General features: G+C 35.5%; 2 protein-coding genes across 2 annotated transcripts; both read left to right on the top strand.

The window, feature by feature from the left end:
* Positions 1-787: 787 nt before the first annotated feature.
* On the top strand, positions 788-17,210 carry LOC145314943 (uncharacterized). The gene is made up of 8 exons (XM_080155019.1): positions 788-940; positions 1,149-1,337; positions 12,209-12,264; positions 12,710-12,827; positions 13,153-13,404; positions 13,914-15,985; positions 16,290-16,463; positions 16,807-17,210. The coding sequence occupies exons 2-8, from the start codon at positions 1,297-1,299 to the stop codon at positions 17,208-17,210; spliced, it is 3,117 nt and encodes a 1,038-aa protein (XP_080011145.1). The 5' UTR covers positions 788-940; positions 1,149-1,296.
* A 246-nt stretch (positions 17,211-17,456) lies between these two features.
* On the top strand, positions 17,457-19,105 carry LOC145314598 (centrosome-associated protein 350-like). The gene is made up of 3 exons (XM_080154588.1): positions 17,457-17,575; positions 18,122-18,232; positions 18,866-19,105. Exons 1-3 carry the CDS (start codon positions 17,495-17,497, stop codon positions 19,007-19,009), a joined length of 336 nt encoding a protein of 111 aa, XP_080010714.1. The 5' UTR covers positions 17,457-17,494; the 3' UTR covers positions 19,010-19,105.
* The last annotated feature ends 295 nt before the right edge of the window (positions 19,106-19,400 follow it).

Genomic DNA, 19,400 nt, shown 5'->3' with positions numbered 1-19,400 from the left:
TGGAGATACACTTTAGAATACCAATTATCTTCGTTTTTCTTATTTATGACCAATAATGAATATCTTTATCCGTTTGACTATCCATGATTTTTTGACCTTCTCTTTATATCTTAAATTATGGTGGATTGGATAAACAGGTAGCACCCGTTCAGCTTCAAGTGTTCAGGAAGCCATTAGCTTGCATCAGGCTCAAGGAGAATCTATCATTCAGGAAAAGATTTTAATTCAATAATTTTTTATTTCTTTTAATAAGGAAAACTAGATTTGTTATCCACGAACCTCAATTAATGGATACATTAAAAGTAATTGGAAAATATTTTTTTTTCATAATTTTCCTACCCTTAGGTAATCATAAAAAGTTGCAAAAAAAAATTTAGATTAATGTCTGTTTTTTTTCATAGGCAATTTCTGAAGCTATAGCCTCATTTTCTGAACCTGATCAGGGAATAATCCTTAAATAATTGAAACCAACATCAATATAAATCATTTTACCTTTACTTTTTATAATTTTACTTTTACAGGAATGGAGGGGACAATAGGCTGTTTATTGAACTATTCCCCAAAGTTTTGTTATAACGTTTTCATATTCGATGGCTTAACAACTTTGGGAACTTGGATTGAATTTTTTGGTAGATTTATTAAGTTTAGTGTCCAAACGTTTCAACCACTGATTGTAATCTACATAAGGGAGATTTTGAATTATCATTGGGGATGTACATCAATTTATCGGCCATTGTCTGATCCCTTCAGATACCTGATTCTTTTAACAGGCTTTGTTATCCCAAAATATTTAAGGATTGACTTTACAGAGGACAAAATCGTCCATAACTGGGGAAGTAGAGGATGCTCTATCTACTGACTACTCTAGTCAGTTTGAGGACGAGTCCACCCTAAGGGAGAAGTCGTTTCGTGCTGTTCTGCCCTCGGAATCACATCGCAGGTACTTATTTGATTGTTGCAAGGGAGAGTTTAACATAAAAACGTTTGATGAAAACGAAATCTCTTACTAGTAGGCAGCTATTCCATTAGTCACTTTGTCTGTCAATCCGTCAGAACGCTTTAGGGGAAATGTAATTTAATATTGTTTTAGCGGTTGAAGGCCTTATTCGCAACCAATAATATAGACGTATAATTGTATTTAATTTTAGGAAGAGCGAAAAGATAGCTCGAGCCGTACAAAATGTTGATTCCAGCGATGCATCTGAAAGTTCAGTTGCTGCAACTGAGGACAGAAGAAAGAAAAAATCTTCGAGTGAATCTTTGTTTTCTGATTCGGATTCATTTACTAAGTTTACAATGGAGATGGTCCAACAGTATATGAGAGAAGAAAAATCAAGGTAAAAATATTTAAATGATTCTATTGGCGTATTCTCTAAAACTGCCTAGTTGAGCACTGAAACCTTCCCCTCCCCAAATTTAAATAAATTTAAAATAAAGGGAAGGAGTAGCTTTTTTTTCTTTATTACTCAGTTCAGTGTTAGGGCCACAGCTGGTCTTAGGCATAGGAAAAAAACTACCCCTTCCCCCCTCTTTTTACAAAAAATTATTTTCTAAGTATATTTGCGATTACTTTTATTTAATGAAATCTTCCAGTTTTTAACATTTACAAAACGGCTTGCTTTATTGCATCAAGATCCATGACAGATCCATATAGGAAATAAACGTCTACAAATGAGCTCGAGTCTTCCAATAGTAAAGTGTTTAAAACTCATAGTGCTCCAATAATCCTCATTAAACTCTCATTGACCAAAGCGATAAGACCTTTATCCTATTTGTTTATGGAATGAATTAAGTTTTTCACTTCATGTAGATATTTGAATTACATTAAAGTATTTAATCCTTAATTCATAAATACAAAATATACGTTCATAATAGAGTAATCTAAGAAAACTCTATTTTGAAAGAATTCGATTGTGGCGACACTTCCTTTGTGTTAAAATATTAAAACCAAAACTTTAATCATATTAACCCTTTGGTGATGATAATGTGAAAAAAATAAAATTGAAAAAACCTTTTTAAAATCATTTAAATTAATAAATATTTACTTTTTTCTTTTAGATAGTAATGGTGGGGGAGGAAAATTAATTTATTGAGAAATAGATAAATAGATATGTACTTATAGAAAACTAGCCAATTGCGATATAGTTATATTGAGCCAACTCTAGTTAAAAATAAGTGCAGGGACGTTTTTCATTAATCGATAGACTCTTTGTGGTAAAGTGCCTATTTGACTTTAGAGTATAAGTATGAACAGTTCTATTATTTGTAATTTTTGAAAACCTTTAACTCAAAAGAAAAAAACCTTGTAACTTTAGCAAGTATATTGTATACTGCTTTTGATTTGTTTTATTGCTTTAGAATAAATTCAGGCTGGCCACAAACATACTATTTCCACTATTTCCACTATTTTTGCATACTATGCAAACTATTCCAAAAAAAATATGCTATTTCCACTATTGTCCAAAATTGCATACTATTTCCACTATTTCTTTGGATTTCAGATAAATCTTCAATTTTTAGGTAACTAAAACAAACTGATTTTTTGATCATTGTCTTAACCTCTTTTCGAGGAAGCTTTGTGTTTATCAAGTGCAAAATTAATTCCTTATCATTAATCCTAAAACTAAGCGCAAATGTCGTCTTTTTAGCCTTTCCTTTGATAATGTGGCGCGGCATGGATTGTTTTGTTTATTATGATGCGCACGTTCTTTACTTTTGAATGAGATATGAGAGTGTGAAGATTTCGGAGAACAAAATTGGGCCTATCATTGGTCTCATAGTGTGTGAACGACCCTAGTATATCAGGGATTTGAAACCATAAGAACTTCAGGTAGAATTTGTTAATTTTATTAGGAAGAATGGTGTATAGGACGATTATATGTAGTTTTAAAAAGGCTTTAGCCAGCTAAGCATGAAACTTAATTATGATTAATATATGTTTTAGTAATTTTTATGTGCCTTATTGTTGCATTTAACAATGATTTATTAAACCAAATAATTTTCCTTTAAAGCCAAAGTTTCCAAAGATTTTTTACCGTAGAGAAAAATGATTTTTAAAAAAAGCAAATAAGATTACGTGGTTATAAATAACTGGAATTATGAACTAATTGATATTGTAATTTCAGGTCTTTGAAATAATTTCATCAATAAATCTATATTCAAACCTGCTGTTGAAACTTGATGGTTCCTGGTATTGGGGGTTTGTATGTTCGCCAACTGATCTCGTGAACTTCCCGCTAATTCGGAAGTCAAGCTCAACCAAAGTGTCATGGTTGAGACAATTTCAAAGTATCTGATGAATAGGCGTTAGCATTCATCAAGAGATCAATAGCATCCAGTGAATTATTGATGCAATAAACTGTGACAATTTTTCTGTGAAATAAGTACCTAGTGAATCAATATGCCACTAACCAAAAAGCAGAAAATTGAGCGAGCTATCGCTATTGGCAGTGAAAGGCTAGAAGTTTTTGATGAACAGTTAAAAGTGTTTTATGACAATCTAAAAGCCTGCCAAAGTTTTAGTTCATGTGAAAATGTGAATGTAAAATCAATTTGTGACATTTTTAGTGAGGTCAAGGACCAATCTGACCTAATAAAAAGTCTAAAACCTGCCGTGGAGACTAGTGAGCTGCGCGAGTTCAAGCGTGATTTAGATGAAGCTAGTGAGCAGAAAACTGTTGCAGATAAAGTTTATGCGTCGTTGGAGCAGTGTACAAAAATTCTGTACTGGCTTGACAATGATTCAGACGACGCGAGGTCAAGCACTGTCGCCAGGAACCTCGACGTCATTGAGAAGGTGAAGATGGACATGGGAGTGCTTAAAATTTCCGTGGAGTTGCGCCAAGAAGTACGTGATATGTACCGAAGGCTTAGAGAGATGGAACGTCGTTCATCTAACCTGGATGAGAGTGGGACACCTGCCATGCTCTCCAGAAGTATGTCTGCCGTGGATATTCGGAGTTCCAACCCGCAGTATGGGCGCTGGGACAACAGTTTGTTGCCGTCGTTCGACGGTACTGACACGGATTACCCAAACTTTAAACAGGTCTTTAAAGATCTATGTTCTGGTTATGGATTTGCTGACCAGAGGTTAAGTCTGATGTTGTGTATGGAGAAGGTGATAACCAACCCGGAACTACGCAAGCAAGTGTCAGCGATTAGAGATCATAATGAACAATGGGCGTTTCTTGATCAGATGTTTTTATCAAACACTCGCCGGTTCATGAGGATTTTAACTAAGTTGAACAAGATGAAACCTGTGGATAAACCTGTGGACGTGGTTAGCGCAATTGCTACCTTCAAGAGCATGATGCAGGAGGTAGAAGCCATCGTTGGTTCTGCAGCTAAGGATTACAACCACCTAACTCTTATTCATATTTTTAAAGACAAGTGCCCTGAAAATTTGAGAGACAAAATTATGATGGAGCTAGGTAGCATGAACCAACCAAACATCCCGAAGATTGTAGAACTGCTGGAGAGGACCAGGGGTGCCATGTTGGCCGGTGATATGTCTTATGATAATGGCGCCGGCAAGAGAAATCGTGACAGAGCTGCCGCCGCGCAAGTATCTGGCCGCAACGACAATAAGAATGGAAAGGCTGGAAAGGACAAGGCTTCCAAGTGGAACAGTGCATGTCCTGTGGAGAGCTGCAAGGAGAAACACCCGATTTTCCGTTGCCTCACGTTTAAGAAGATGGACGTGGTTGACCGAAAGAAAGTTGTCCAGCAGAAGAAATTATGTGAACTTTGCCTATGTGACGGCCATACTGCTGACAAATGTAATAAATCGGATAAGCTTGGTGTTTGTGGTACCAATAATTGCGACAGATACCATTCCAGGTTACTCCATGAGGCTAGTGCTGGTGTGAATACAGTTTACAAGTCAAGTTCTGCACCCAGCCCCTGTACCTTCTTACTTCAGTTAGTTCCTGTTGTAGCACCTGGCGGCGGCACCTGCCACGCCACGGTAATGTTTGACTCCGGGGCAAATTTGCCACTTGTGTCTGAGAAGTTATCCAACAAGTTGAAGCTGAAATCTACCGGCAGATATACAACTATTTCTGTAGCTGATGGCAGTGAGTCTTCCTGCCGCAATGTTGTGTTTTATCTGAAGGATAGGGACGGCAATTTGAGGGAGTTTGAGGCAGCTGTTATGCCTACCCTCGGCGGGGCCAACGAGATGCGCTCGGTCCACCCCGAAACTGCCGCCGAGATATTTAAAATGCCGCCAGAAAGGTTTACATATATTAGTGGAGGCTTAGATATCATCATTGGAAATACACATCCTGACGTGTTTCCTTCAACCTACCAGAAAGTGGGCCAGTCTATGTTGTGGCGAACCATTTTTGGTAGTGGTTTTATCTGTACGAGTGCTGATGGTGGAGCTGGAGATCAAAAGTCGGCTTATAAGGCTGTCAGTGTCAGTGGAGGCACTTTGCCAGACTTTCTGACGTCTGAATCGTTTGGCGTACAGCCGCAGGCACTTTGTCCAGGATGTACTGCTTGTCAAGAGTGCAAGGCCATGGCCGACGGCACTACCTGGGACCAGCGTGAGAGGCAGAGGATAATTGAGGCAGGTTTAACACTAGACTTGCAGTCCAACAAGTGGACAGGTCAATATGCTTATATTGAAGATCCTCACACTTTACCCTACAATGAGAGTTTAGCCCGCAAAATTGCTGAAAAGGATCGTGCCAGGATGGTTAAGGAAGGTACCTATGGAATGTATGTGGAGGTATTCAACGACGCCATAAGAAGAGGCGTTTTTCAAAAAGCCACGCCTGAAGAATTGCAGTATGAAGGACCTAAGTCTTGTTCATCAATAGTGGTTGCTTTCAAGGAGGATTCAAGTTCCACACCCATGCGATTGTGTGCAAATAGTTCTCTGACGTTCAAGGGTACCAGTTTTAATAACATAATGCTGGGAGGCCCGCCGCCAATGCAGAAGATTTTTTATCATTTGATGCTTTTCCGCGGTTACAAGGTTGGTATAACCGCGGATATCTCCAAGTTTTATAACTCCATCCTGGCCACAGAGTTCGACAGCCAGATGAAGAGAGTTTTATTTTCCCCGACGCCAGATGGTCCACTTGAAATTTACCTGACCAAAGTTGTGAATTTCGGCGATTTGGCTGCGGGAAACTTGGCAGTTACAGCCCTGAAGTTGACGTCCCGCCTGTTCGGCGGAAAGAGTGAAGCAGAGGTCAAGGAGATGTATGGAGAGGGGCAGATAAACGGTAGTGAAATTGTTGCTAAACCTGAATTATGGAAAGAGCCACAAATACCTACCTACCCTGATGAGGAATTCAAGTTACCTCAGATTCCAGTTGCAGTCAAGCTTGAGAAGCACAGCTTCATAGATGACGTTATTTCGGGAGCAGGATCGAAGCCAGAAGCCAAGGAGATGATGAAAGAGGCCGACAGAATTATCGGCAAAGGTAGTTTTTCTTTCAAACAAGTCATTTATTCTGGAGATGATTGCCAGCCTACCAAGGTTCTCGGGCTGATATGGAAGCCAGCCACAGATGGGATGTCCATCGCCACAAGAGTCAACCAAGATGGTAAGGTCAAGGGAAGGAAGGTGAAAGAGGATGCTGATTTGTACAACCTCCAGGACGCCTTGGACGAGAATCTGACAAAGAAGATGGTCCACAGGTTCGCCGCCCAGACCTTCGACCCGATCGGGCTTTGCAGCCCTATTCTGTTGAGAATTAAACTTGTCCTGCGGAAAACCTGTTTGCTGAATTTGGGCTGGCAAGATTTCATTCCAAAAAGTCTACGGGATGAACTTGTTAAGTCGCTGGAGGACAGAGCTGAGGTCGCTAAATTGGAGTTTGACCGTTGTGTGGTTCCGGATGAACCAACTGGCCTTCCATCCTTGATGATGTTTTCGGATGGGTCATCAGAGGCTTATGCAAGTAATGCATATTTGAGGTGGCCAACTAGACAAGGATTTGAAACGTTTCTGCTAGCCACCAAGTCAAGAGTTGCGCCGGTCAAGTGTGAATCAATTCCACGCCTTGAGTTGATGGGGTGCCAGATGTCCACAAGGTTGGCAAAGTCCGTCAGAGATGCCCTGCCCTTTGATATTATCAGAGTGATGTACTTTACTGATTCATCGTGTGTTTTATCGCAAATAGTTTCCAACAGTGCTATGTTGAACACATTTAATTCTCATCGTATTGGAGAAATTCAATCTGCAACCAACAAGGATGACTGGAGGTGGGTCCCGGGGACGCACAACGTTGCAGATTTGGGCACCAGAAGCACCTGCAAGGTATCAGATTTGGGACCAGGTTCCAGGTACAGAGTGGGCCCAGAATGGTTGCGCCAGGATGAAAGTGCGTGGCCGGTGAAAACTGCCGAAGAAGTCAAGCAGGTTTTACCCCCAGAGGAGTTGAATACCAAAATGGTTAAGTTATGTTCAATGAAAGTTGCCGGAGAAACCGCTGAAGATGTCTTTAGGTTTAAGCACAGGAGATCATTTGGACAGGCCAAACGTATTATGGCAGCTGTCCTGCAAGTTGCGAACACCTGGTTGAAGAAGCTAAAGAGCAGACAAGAAGGTAAGACTACAGCCGCTGGTAGTCATGTAGCAGCCGCAGATTCTGTGTACAAGCCGTCTTTGTACAATTTTATGGCGGCGGCGGAACTTTTCATTGTGTCACGAAGCCAAGAGGATGAGTGGATAAATGACGCTAAAGGCAATTATGCGTCATTAAATCCATTAGTGCATGAAGTATCATTGACCTGGCCTGTCGTTGGTCCCGGAGGAAATTATGTGACCAGGGAGATGAGGATTCTTAAAATGGTTGGTCGTGGACAGCCAGTCATTGACGCCATTACTGGCGGCCGTAACATGATATTTGAAGACATGCCAGGTTTAATAATTTTGGAGCCTGGTAATTGGTTAGCTGCTGTTTTTATGAGAGAAGCGCATGTTGAGCTTCACTCTGGTGTCCGTGGAACTTTAGCTGAGAGCCGCCGTTGGTGCTGGATTGTGAAGGCAAGGAGGTTGGCCATCATGGAAGTGAAGAAATGTTGGCCCTGCAGTGTTGAGAGGGCTAAGGAATGTCGTACTACCATGAAGGACGTGTTACCTGACAAGTTGGTCCCGAGCAGGCCTTTTGAAGCTGTGCAGGTCGACCTGATGGGTCCGCTGGTTACGAGGAGAGCTGCCGCCAAAACGAGGAGTCAGACAGCAACGAAGAAGGTGTGGGTGTTCGTGGTGGTCTGCAGATTCTCAGGGGCGTTGTGGTTAGATGCCTTGGAAAAGTATGATACCAGCAGTATCCTGTTGTCCCTGCGCAAGTTGGAAGCTGTTCATTGTCTGCCGAAGATCATAGTAAGCGACATGGGCACACAATTATCCGGTGCTCGCAAGGTTTTAGAGCAGAAGTTGGGCAGCCAGGTAGAGTTTTCTTGGTCTCAGATCCCGGCCCGAGCCCACCATTATATTGGGCAAGCGGAGAAAATGGTGGGATTAACCAAGAGATTGCTGTCCAAGAAGTTGGTGAATAGTTCTGTTAATTTCAACGAGCTCCTGGTGCTGTTGGCGGAGGTTAGCAAGTTGATGAATAGCAGACCATTGACGATTGAAGCTGCGAACGACGTGGAGAATTGGCGGCTGATTACCCCTGGCCAGCTGCTGGGAAATGTTGACCGGAGGACCAAATTTCCTCCAGGTTGAAGTTGTTGGAAGATTTGTCTGCCCAGTTTTGGACTGCCTACCGCCAGGAGATCCTGCCGAAGATATTACGGATGTCCAAGTGGAAGGATGAGATGGCGGAGCCACTAGCTGACGGAGTTCTGGTTACGAGTACCAATCCGCTGATGAGATGTTTGAGGATGGGCCGAGTGACGAGAATTGAGGATGGAAGAAAGACTGCAAGAGTCTTGTTCAGACTGACAGATAAATCTCCCCTAGAAGAACATGCTGTATCAGTCAGGCAGTTGTTAAAAATTATGATTAATAATTGATTCTTATTTTATGGAAATTGAGTTTTTTTTAGTGAAAAGCCACATTTTTCATATGCCTATTTTTATGCCTAAAATAAGAATCAAATGAAATGCGATTAAATATTCTTCTATTTCATATGCTCAAGTTTAATTTTATTGAGTTTAATTTCTTTTCAAAAGTACAATTCATTTTAAAACTTACCTGAAAAGTTTAACAAAAAGGAATAAATGTGTCGAGGTTGCGTGATTCGATATTTATTCTAAGAAAAAAATCAAGTATTTTTTAGCAGATTTTTTTAAAAATTATATATGAATTTCAATCAAGTAAAACATTTTTATTCAGATCAAGGAATGATTGAAAATTCATATTTAAAGTCTCATATTTTTTTACAAAGAAAAATTGGTATTTTTTTTCATAATTTCAATGAAAATTCTAACGAAGATATTATCATTTTGCTATTCTTTAAGCATTAAAAAGTTTTATTGTTGATTAAGATATTACAGTTCTTATTCATTAGGTTTGAAAAACTTTCTGCCCAAGGATTTTGAAAAATTTTTTCTTACTACTCTTTTTGATGCTTAACAAATTTAGTTTTAAGTACCTATAAATCTTAATTTTCTTGTCTAAGATTTATTTCGTTTATTTTTACCATTATTTGTTTACATTACATTTCAACCTGATTTCGTAGGTACTTATTGATTTATTAATAATGATTTATTACCTATTGATTATGAAATGATTATTATTTAGTATAGTTGTTATATTACAACATCATGATTAATAGGATTATCTATTTTAGGATTTGTGTATGTGATCTTGTGATTGTCATGTGCATGGAATGTTGTTTGGTACAAACCAATCCCCATCCTTCTATCCTAAAATGTGAGGTATTATGAGTCCTAGTGAGGAGTATAATATTGTGTATGCATCTCACGGGGTTTCATTTAGTTAGGAGCAAAATTGTCACGTTTTCGGGATGTGGCCATTCTCATGTGATTATGGTGAGTTGAGTTTAGTGAGAAATGTTGCTAGTGCTCAGCGCAAAAAAAACCTTGAATCTCGTTAAGGAAGTTAATTTGACTTTCAAACGGGGGGTGTGTCTTAACCTCTTTTCGAGGAAGCTTTGTGTTTATCAAGTGCAAAATTAATTCCTTATCATTAATCCTAAAACTAAGCGCAAATGTCGTCTTTTTAGCCTTTCCTTTGATAATGTGGCGCGGCATGGATTGTTTTGTTTATTATGATGCGCACGTTCTTTACTTTTGAATGAGATATGAGAGTGTGAAGATTTCGGAGAACAAAATTGGGCCTATCATTGGTCTCATAGTGTGTGAACGACCCTAGTATATCAGGGATTTGAAACCATAAGAACTTCAGGTAGAATTTGTTAATTTTATTAGGAAGAATGGTGTATAGGACGATTATATGTAGTTTTAAAAAGGCTTTAGCCAGCTAAGCATGAAACTTAATTATGATTAATATATGTTTTAGTAATTTTTATGTGCCTTATTGTTGCATTTAACAATGATTTATTAAACCAAATAATTTTCCTTTAAAGCCAAAGTTTCCAAAGATTTTTTACCGTAGAGAAAAATGATTTTTAAAAAAAGCAAATAAGATTACGTGGTTATAAATAACTGGAATTATGAACTAATTGATATTGTAATTTCAGGTCTTTGAAATAATTTCATCAATAAATCTATATTCAAACCTGCTGTTGAAACTTGATGGTTCCTGGTATTGGGGGTTTGTATGTTCGCCAACTGATCTCGTGAACTTCCCGCTAATTCGGAAGTCAAGCTCAACCAAAGTGTCATGGTTGAGACAATCATGAAAAGAAAGCCAAGTAGCAGGTTTCATCGCATTTTCACATTATCTTTTCTCCTATTTCTGCGGGGGGCTCTAACCCTGCGGGGCAATCATTAACACTTACCTAACCTAAATGCCTATCTATGCTACTGTGAAAATGCGGCAAACTCGCTACTTTGTTTTCAATTTTTTTTTAGAAATGTTTCCAGAAGAAAGTAGTCTTTCAGTTCAGATTGTTGTACCTTTATTGAAAGTTATTGGTATTTCTACATTCAATGTAAAGATTTCTCCTTTTAAATTTTAATATCATTGAGGAGTACTTTTATTATTAAATGATCCTACAGGTTACTGAGGTTTATGATTAACTCCTAACAAACTAATATGAATATAATGTGTTTCTCTATGTCATTAGAAAGATCCTCTCATTTTGTTGTAAAATATTTATTATTTGAACTTTTATTATTATTATTTATTAAACCATTTAGGAGGGGATATTTACCCCCCCCCCCAAAATAAAAAATCTCTAATAAAAAAAATTTTTGGCGCGCTTCGCGCGCATTTTTAATACTATATATTTAACAAAATTTAAATTACCCACCCCAAAAATTTTACCCCGGGGGTAAATTTTGGGAGGGGTAAACTAAATTTACCCCTGCCAACAGATTTCAGATGGGGTAATTACCCCCCCCCAAGCAAATTTTACCCCGGGGTAAAAATTTTGGGGGGGGTAAAAAAAATTTGCGGCGCGCTTCGCGCGCCATTTTACCCCCCCCAAAAACGAATTACCCCCCCCTTAAAAAAATTTTAACCCCCCCAAAATAAAAAGCTTGGACGCCCCTGTCAGAAACTTTACCTTTATTTATTATTATATTTGAACTTTCAATTTTTTTATATAATATTTCTTTTTAAAATCACGATATGAATTATGACACTGTGCACAACAAAATTATTTTACTAGTCCAAAATTTTTAATAGTCAATAAACAACTTATTTTTTTACTAATTCTTAGCTCATTTTTTTTTATTTTTTTTCAGAATAGAATGTTGGTGTTTGTTACTATGTTTTTCAATCTAATAAGACAAGAAAGTAATGATTTCCTGATAGCTAACCAACATTTTAAGGCCCTATAGTGTTTTAAATGCTTGCTATTTCATACTATTTTGTTTAAAATGCATACTATTTCATACTATTTTTAAAAAATTTACATACTATTGCATACTATTTTTTAAAATTTTACATACTATTGCATACTATTTACTTTTTTTTTGCATACTATTTTATACTATTTTGAAAAAAAGTCTGTGGCCACCCTGTAAATTTTTCTGATTTTTTTAAAACTTAAACTCACAAAATAGGCTATTTTGGATTTTTTTCTGAAGAATATCTTCCTTTTTAAGATTACCTGCTTAATTTGTATTAAAAATGTTGCATTTATTTCAGAGACAAGCATACAGAAGCAATACTAAATTTAAAAGAGAAAACACTAATTGACAAGGAAAAGTTAACAATTGACATTTTATTATTTAATTAAATACTTAAGAATTATTATTCATTTATAATTTGTATAATTTGTTAATTCATTGACTATTCGATCCTCCCATAACTTGTAAATCTAAATAGCTTGAAATTATGTTATATAACTTTACAGTTTTATAAGCAGCTTGATATTGCAATTTGCTGCACTTGTAATTAACTTAGTTATTATTGTTTTACTTGACCAATCGATGCTAAGTAAAGAATTGCTAAAAACTTCCAGTCCTATTTTGATTAAACAAGCTACATTGGAAGGGGATACCCTACTTTGCTATTTAAATCAAGTAAATTCTACAAGAGAACAATCCATATGGATGGCCATGTCCTTAAGGTAAGGAAGTATTATAAACCTATTCATTTAAACAGTTTTTTTTTTTTACAAATGTTGATTGTAAATTATCCTGAAGGCTAAGAAAGACGTGTTGGCCCTTGAGAGCCTAAAGGCTTCCCTGAAAAGTAAAGAAGACGAAGATAAACTAAATAAGATAAAGAAGAAACAAGATGCTATCATGAGTAGATTAAAGGAATGAATTGGTTTTACTTAACTTTGATTTAAAATTTGCTGCAATGATATTTTTAGTATATTACACATAATTTTCAAAGACAAAGATTTTTTTATTCATGGGGGGGGGGGGAGAGGGGTAAAATGAGGGATTTTAAAGGTTTGATTGTGGGTAATCTAATGAATTTTTAAAAAATTCTGGGGTGAAAATTTGATTATTCCACCCCTTAGACAACTTTGCACTGTTTTAATTTTTTTTTTCATCATTATGATTTTATTCTTAATATGTTATGTTAGGGAAGTTAAAATTTTTATTAGTTCATTAAGTCTAACCAAACATTAAACAGGAGAGAAGAAAAGAAATAGATTATCTTCGAGGAAACCTAAAAAATGCTGAAAAGCAAAGAAAATTTCTGCTGAAACAACAAAAATCATTGTTGAAACAATCAAGCAGTGGAGATACTGTTAAAAATAATGTAGCTAATGATGACACTATTGATAAAGATGTTGATAGATCTGTTGGTGAAGAACCAAGACCTGAATCTCGTCAAGATTCGTTGACAAAGCTTAAACTGGGACAGCAAGATAAGTTTCTTACAAGGTAATCTTTTTATTATTATTACTTTAAATCTTTCAGGTTTTAAAAAGCAAAAATTTTTTCCTTTATAAAACTTTCACTCTGCATTTCTGTGTGTACATATGTTCTGCTTGTCTATTGAAAATATTATCTTTATAGAACAGAAAATGGTAGGTGCTTTACAACTCATAAGAAATTTTATAAAACTATACTAATACATATATGAAGATTCGCTTAAAAACATAAGTCATTCAGACAATCTATTTCTGAGCTCTTTTGCTTTAAACATAAAAAAGGACTACTTTATGATTTAAATTATTGCTCAATATTCCCATATTTATTGGTCCTTATGTTTTAACTTCAGGATTATAATTCAAATAAAATTTTTCCCACTGTCCTGCACTGCCAACTTTTTTGGCATACCTTTTTTTGGGCGTAGAAATATGCATTGTTACCCGTATTTTTTTTTTATTTAAACCTTTGAATTATTTTTCCTTTAACCATTTAGAGTTGAATATAGACATATTTTATAGGAGAGAAAAGAAGTTGAGAAGAAGAATGGATAGCGGCGGAACTGACACTGAGAAAGAAACAACAACAGTTGATTCTGTCTCAGAAAATGTAGAGGCTACAAATTCTAATTCCTCCCAAAGATTGACAGGAAGGTCGAGATCTGTGTCTGAACCATCAACCTCCCAATCCAAGGATAAAAGCAGCAGGAGAAGTCAAAGTCTAAAGCATTCAAGTGCAGAATCTGAAGGGGAAAACCAGAATAATTCTCTAAATGACACATTTTCTGATCAAAGTGATGTTGAAGCAAGGATCATGGCATTGAATGAACAGCTGCAAAAGAGGATCCAGGTATCGGCACAGCTCAAAAAAGAACAGAAACAGAAAAGGCGTGAAAAGTTAATGTCTCAAGAGAAAATGTTGTTGAAACAAATAGAAGTCTATGATGATCTTATCAATAAAAATCAAGCTGATATTTCTAAAGACAACATTGAAGCATTTTCTAAGCCTAAAATCAAATCTCCAAGAAGCAGTTTGGGTGAATACCAGAGAGAAAGATCCTTATCAGGGGATGCAATTCTAGATAAAACGAAAGTTTCTTCAAGTGACAGGGAAAGATCATATTCAGGCGATTTTCTGCTAGATAAACCCAAATCACATCTTATAGACAGAGAAAGATCATTTTCAGGAGATATACTGAAGGAAAAACCTAAACCAGTTCTAACATCACAAATATCCCAAGGGACTTTAAGTGAAACGTCAAACATAACAGAATCAATTGACACGCACATAGAATCTGAAATGAATCAGGATTCAATACAATCAGGTGCAGAAATGCCCTCCTACATTAACAATGCTTCTGATGATTTTGAAAAAGAATCTGATGACAGCAACCCAAATAGTTCAAGCACTATTTTGCAAAGTCCAACCAAAGGTTTAAGTCCTGCACCTCCAATTGAAGCAGAAAAGCCATCTGATCTTCTTGTGTCTGAGGTGATTGAAGAAGCTCTTGAATCTCTATCCAAAGCTACTAAAAGTCACATTGATGATGTCATGAGTGAACATGATAATGCCACATCAGAAGATGAGTCTGCTTCACATGACAATACCGGTTCAAAGTCAACTTCAAGTACAACTAACAGTGTTAGCAAAAAGTCTATTGAACATGTCCAAAGTAGACAATCTGCAGATGAAAAAAGCTCTAGAAAAGATGACAAAGACTTATCAAAATCTGAAAGTCAAGAGTCAAAATCAGAAAGCAGCAAGAAAACATCCCCTTCCAGAAAATCTTTAAATGAAGATGAAAAAGAAACACCTTCCATTCAAGAAGCCTTTGAGGATATAGAAAGCAGCAGAACAAGTGACCAAAAGCAATCACTAACGTCGGAATTGGAGAGGCAGAATTCAGAAAAGGAATCTGAAAATATCATCAGTAAACCTGATAAGAATGAGAGTGAGAAAAGTGCTATTGCTGATGAAAATGAAGAAAAATCTGTAAAAGATGATTCTAAGTCTGAAAAAACCATAAGCCTAAATGAAAATATTGACAATAACCAAATTGAATTAAATGAGAAAGAAACTGAGATAGAACTAAAGAAGGATGAACCTTCTGCAAGCAATGATAAATTGGCTGAAGATAAATCTATTGTAAGTGAAGCTTATGAAATTGAAGATGAAGATTTTCCTAATGTTACAGAAAGTGATTCCTCTACCCTTGATCCTCCTTCATCTAAAGCATTAGATGCTAATCTCCAAGCCAAAGATGTGATACTTGAAAATAAAGCAACTAATGTTCCAAAAGATGTCATTCAGGATTCTATAAATGATCAAATTGCCTCTCCTGATACAAAAGATAAATTGGAAGAAAGGGTTGAAGCAGTAACAGCAATGTTACTTAACGACTTATTAAATGATTCAGCAAATCATATGACGTCACTTATCAATAAGAATGAGAAGAAAATTGTTGAAGAACGTCAATTTGAAAGAGCCAAAAATCCACCCAAGATTGCTAGAGTAAGCAGTCCAATTTCTCCCAGATCCAAGCCGCAAGATCTTATGCTTACCACTTTTGATATCAGTCCATCTGAAAGTTCAGGTACAAAAATTTTAATCTCATTTTTATCAAAGCCATTGCCTTAACAACTGACAAATATATATGTCTGTCTTCTGTTTTTAACTACCATATACCTAGGCGTTAAAGAACAAAAACAGTTATAGGGATAGTAAAATTCTTATTTATGAAATTTTATTTTAGTTGCTGCTAAAACAGGGAAGTAATTTTTGAATTATGTTTTTGGTAGTATTTAATTATAAGGGGGATGTTGAGGTTGTTGATAAATACAATCTCCATTATTTTTACCCACCCTTCTTTTCTTAGATATATAATTATGATTTTTCAGGAGAGCCTTCCCCAACTGCACCTCACCATCCAACCCTGAGTTACCCAGAGATTCCCACTCTTGATACTGAAGCCCTTGGATTTGACAATGAGGACTTTTTTGATGATGATTTTGGCCTCTCTGATGCTGCCATGAGACAGAAAGCTGAAATGCTTAGATTGCAACAACTTAAGGAATACTATGTATTTGATTATTTTATTCTCTAAAACCTAATAATATTTACTAAGTATTTAGGATTTCAAACTTTTTTGTTAATATATTAGATTATTTAAAAGTACTTAGCTTATAATAACAAACTAACAACATAAAAAAAGTTACATTTTTTAAATCTGCCCATAAAAGAAATCTGTCAATTCATTACATTACCTACATTTTTTGTGATAAGTTTTAAAAATTAAACACTCTTATAAAGTCAAAAGCACACAAACTATTTCTTTTACTATTAATTACAAAATTCTAGAAATTTTTCAATGGTTAAGCCTTAATGAATCAAAATAACATAGTACCTAAATAAAGGTTGAGGAAGAGATCGCCAGGTTACAGGCACAAGAACAACTGGTGAGAAAGATCCCTGACAAACCCCCTCCACCCTACGTACCTCCCATCATACACTTCATACCCAACACAGCCGACAAGGTTGCCAACATTATTGAGAAAACTGTGACAGATCTGTTCAATGCCAAGCATGGCAACTTTGATCCCAGCAGCCTGACTTTTGACAAGTCTCTGACCGAGGGCGGCAAAGATTTGTCTGAGAAAGAGTTGAATGCGTTGATTGAGTATCATGAGTTTTTACATGATATGGTACACAAGAGATTCAAGGAAATTAATATTATAATTGACTTTCGTCCAGGGATATTAAGGGAGAAGACAAGGGATGATGAATTAATAAACAATCCTAATGACCAAACAAATAAGTAAATGCGTTTACAAAGCTTTGGGTAGCAGTGTAATTTACCTCCTTCATGCTTTTGTAACTGGTAAAATATATATAGTGTCTCGTTTATTTAAGATTCAAGATCGTATTAAAATTAAAGTTTACACTTATCCAACAAATAGGGGGGAGGGGGGATTAATTAATTGTTCATAGCAAATCAAAATATAGTATGAATTACGTTCATAAACCTTATTTCAAAGTCAATTATGATTTTTTCTTAAAACAGGAAATTTATCAGCATGAAAACGTGGAGCAGAATCCTCCCTGGATGCCACAGAAACCAATAAATAAACTCAAATACAAAATCCCTAAATCCAAAGAACATTTACTGGAGGTTATTCAGAAACAGGTATATATTTTTTAAATTTAAGAGTTACAGAAAATATCCAGCATTTAATTAGTTGATAATGAATTATTAGTGAAAAACCACGTTAAGACATTTATAAAGCTTCCCTGAAAAGTACAATCCCTTCGGATAAGTAGTTTAGAGATCTTTAGCTCCTTATAAAAAAATCTTACTATTTTTTATTATAGGATATGATGATATATTTAAATTAGGCTTTAATAATAATTAACCCTTCTTATAATGAAACATTATGAATAAGCGTATTTTTGTACTAGCAGTTTCAGAGATTTTAGAACTTAATTTATTATTTCTTTGATTTTACACTAGAATCATATTATATTGTACTCTAATAAATTAAAAGTAAAAATACCGATCTTCCACTTTTACCCCATATTCTCCCCTTCTACTGGATAAACGAACTGACCAATAAATTACAAGAGAAATATCAACCTAAATTGACGACAATTTTTCCCCTGTCTTAATACCCAAGTATATTCTATATCCATCTTAAGATATGATTTAAAGATCATGAAAATTATTTTGTTTTAGGTCTTAGCCGACCTGCGGCTTGAGAAGAAGGTTCGGAAAGAAAACATGCTGATTAGATGGTCGGGGAAGAAAAGGGACAGGGTAGATGATATTCTAGTCAGGGAACTACAGGTTAGCAATTACATTTTAAATGCACAAACATTGCATAGTTAAAATTGATAAAAATCGCTTAAATACTCTTTTTACAGTATTAAACTATTATAAGCAAATCTTTTCTATACTTAGGGTCAGTCTGTATGTAACGGATAGCTTTTATTGTTAAATCAGTCATTTTCCTAACAAACCTTGCATAATGATTCCTGTAAGAGTTAAGTACAATTTAGTGTCTCAACTCTGTAATCGTTACCAGAAATTCTGTATGTCCTATCCATTTAAACATGATGTTTTTTTTACTTTTTTGACAATAATATTTATCCCTTTCATCTGATTTTTTGAAAATGATCTCTAGGTCAACAAGACACAATATTTTAAGCAAAGTATCTCCAAAACAAAGTGAATGTCATTATGTCCCTAATCATTATCCTGTATTTATATAATCCCTCAGCAAATTTACATACAATTTTGTTTCGACTTATAAATTGATATTCTGCTTGTGAAGTTCTTACACTTAAGTGTCAATATTCGTTTGTCCTACGTTCTGAATTTAGAGCTTCACGCCTATTAAAATAGTCACCCTTGTTTTTAATTTTATTTACAATAAAAAATCTTCTAATTAAAAATATAAAAATCCACGAAATAATTTAGGAGGAAGATGAGGAATGGAAAGATTTTACTCGTGACGAAGTAGAAGTGAAGGATCAACTTGTTGATGATATTATACATGATCTACTTACTGATACTGTTCAATACATGATCAATATTTACAGGAAGAAACAAAGATTCTCTTAAAACTAGGGTATTTGCCATTTTTTTGTGAATACTAAATTTTTAATGTAACAAACTTTTAGTATTTTTACATATTTTGATATGAAGAAAACCTTTTTGCATTCAGCTTTTTTGTTAGTCGAAAAAATTATTAATTAGATTAATTTTAATTACTGTTTTTTATTTAGGATTATAATAATAATGTATAAGATTCCTAATTTGTTATCGTAAAAAAATGTAAAAATCCGTCCTAAAAATGTGCTATACGACCTATTGGCTCTAACTTAAACTGATATTATGTGATTTTTCTCTATAATATTGTACTTTCGTATATACCTAAATTATTATTTCATTATGACTTATTTAAATGTTTCATACTGCCATTTAGTATTCTTAATTAAATTGTATTGTTTGT

Source organism: Acartia tonsa, chromosome 3 (genome assembly GCF_053477335.1).
Source record: "Acartia tonsa isolate MP-2025a chromosome 3, ASM5347733v1, whole genome shotgun sequence".
Classification (NCBI taxonomy): Eukaryota; Metazoa; Arthropoda; class Copepoda; order Calanoida; family Acartiidae; genus Acartia; species Acartia tonsa.
This window is presented reverse-complemented; position numbering and strand designations above follow the sequence as displayed.

Coding starts and splice junctions, on each gene's coding strand:
- LOC145314943 (XM_080155019.1), top strand. CDS start 1,297: ATGGAGATGGTCCAACAGTATATGAGAGAAGAAAAATCAAG. Junction 13,405..13,913: donor CAAGATAAGTTTCTTACAAG/GTAATCTTTTTA, acceptor CATATTTTATAG/GAGAGAAAAGAAGTTGAGAA. Junction 15,986..16,289: donor CAGTCCATCTGAAAGTTCAG/GTACAAAAATTT, acceptor ATGATTTTTCAG/GAGAGCCTTCCCCAACTGCA.
- LOC145314598 (XM_080154588.1), top strand. CDS start 17,495: ATGCCACAGAAACCAATAAATAAACTCAAATACAAAATCCCTAAATCC. Junction 17,576..18,121: donor TGGAGGTTATTCAGAAACAG/GTATATATTTTT, acceptor ATTTTGTTTTAG/GTCTTAGCCGACCTGCGGCT. Junction 18,233..18,865: donor TTCTAGTCAGGGAACTACAG/GTTAGCAATTAC, acceptor GAAATAATTTAG/GAGGAAGATGAGGAATGGAA.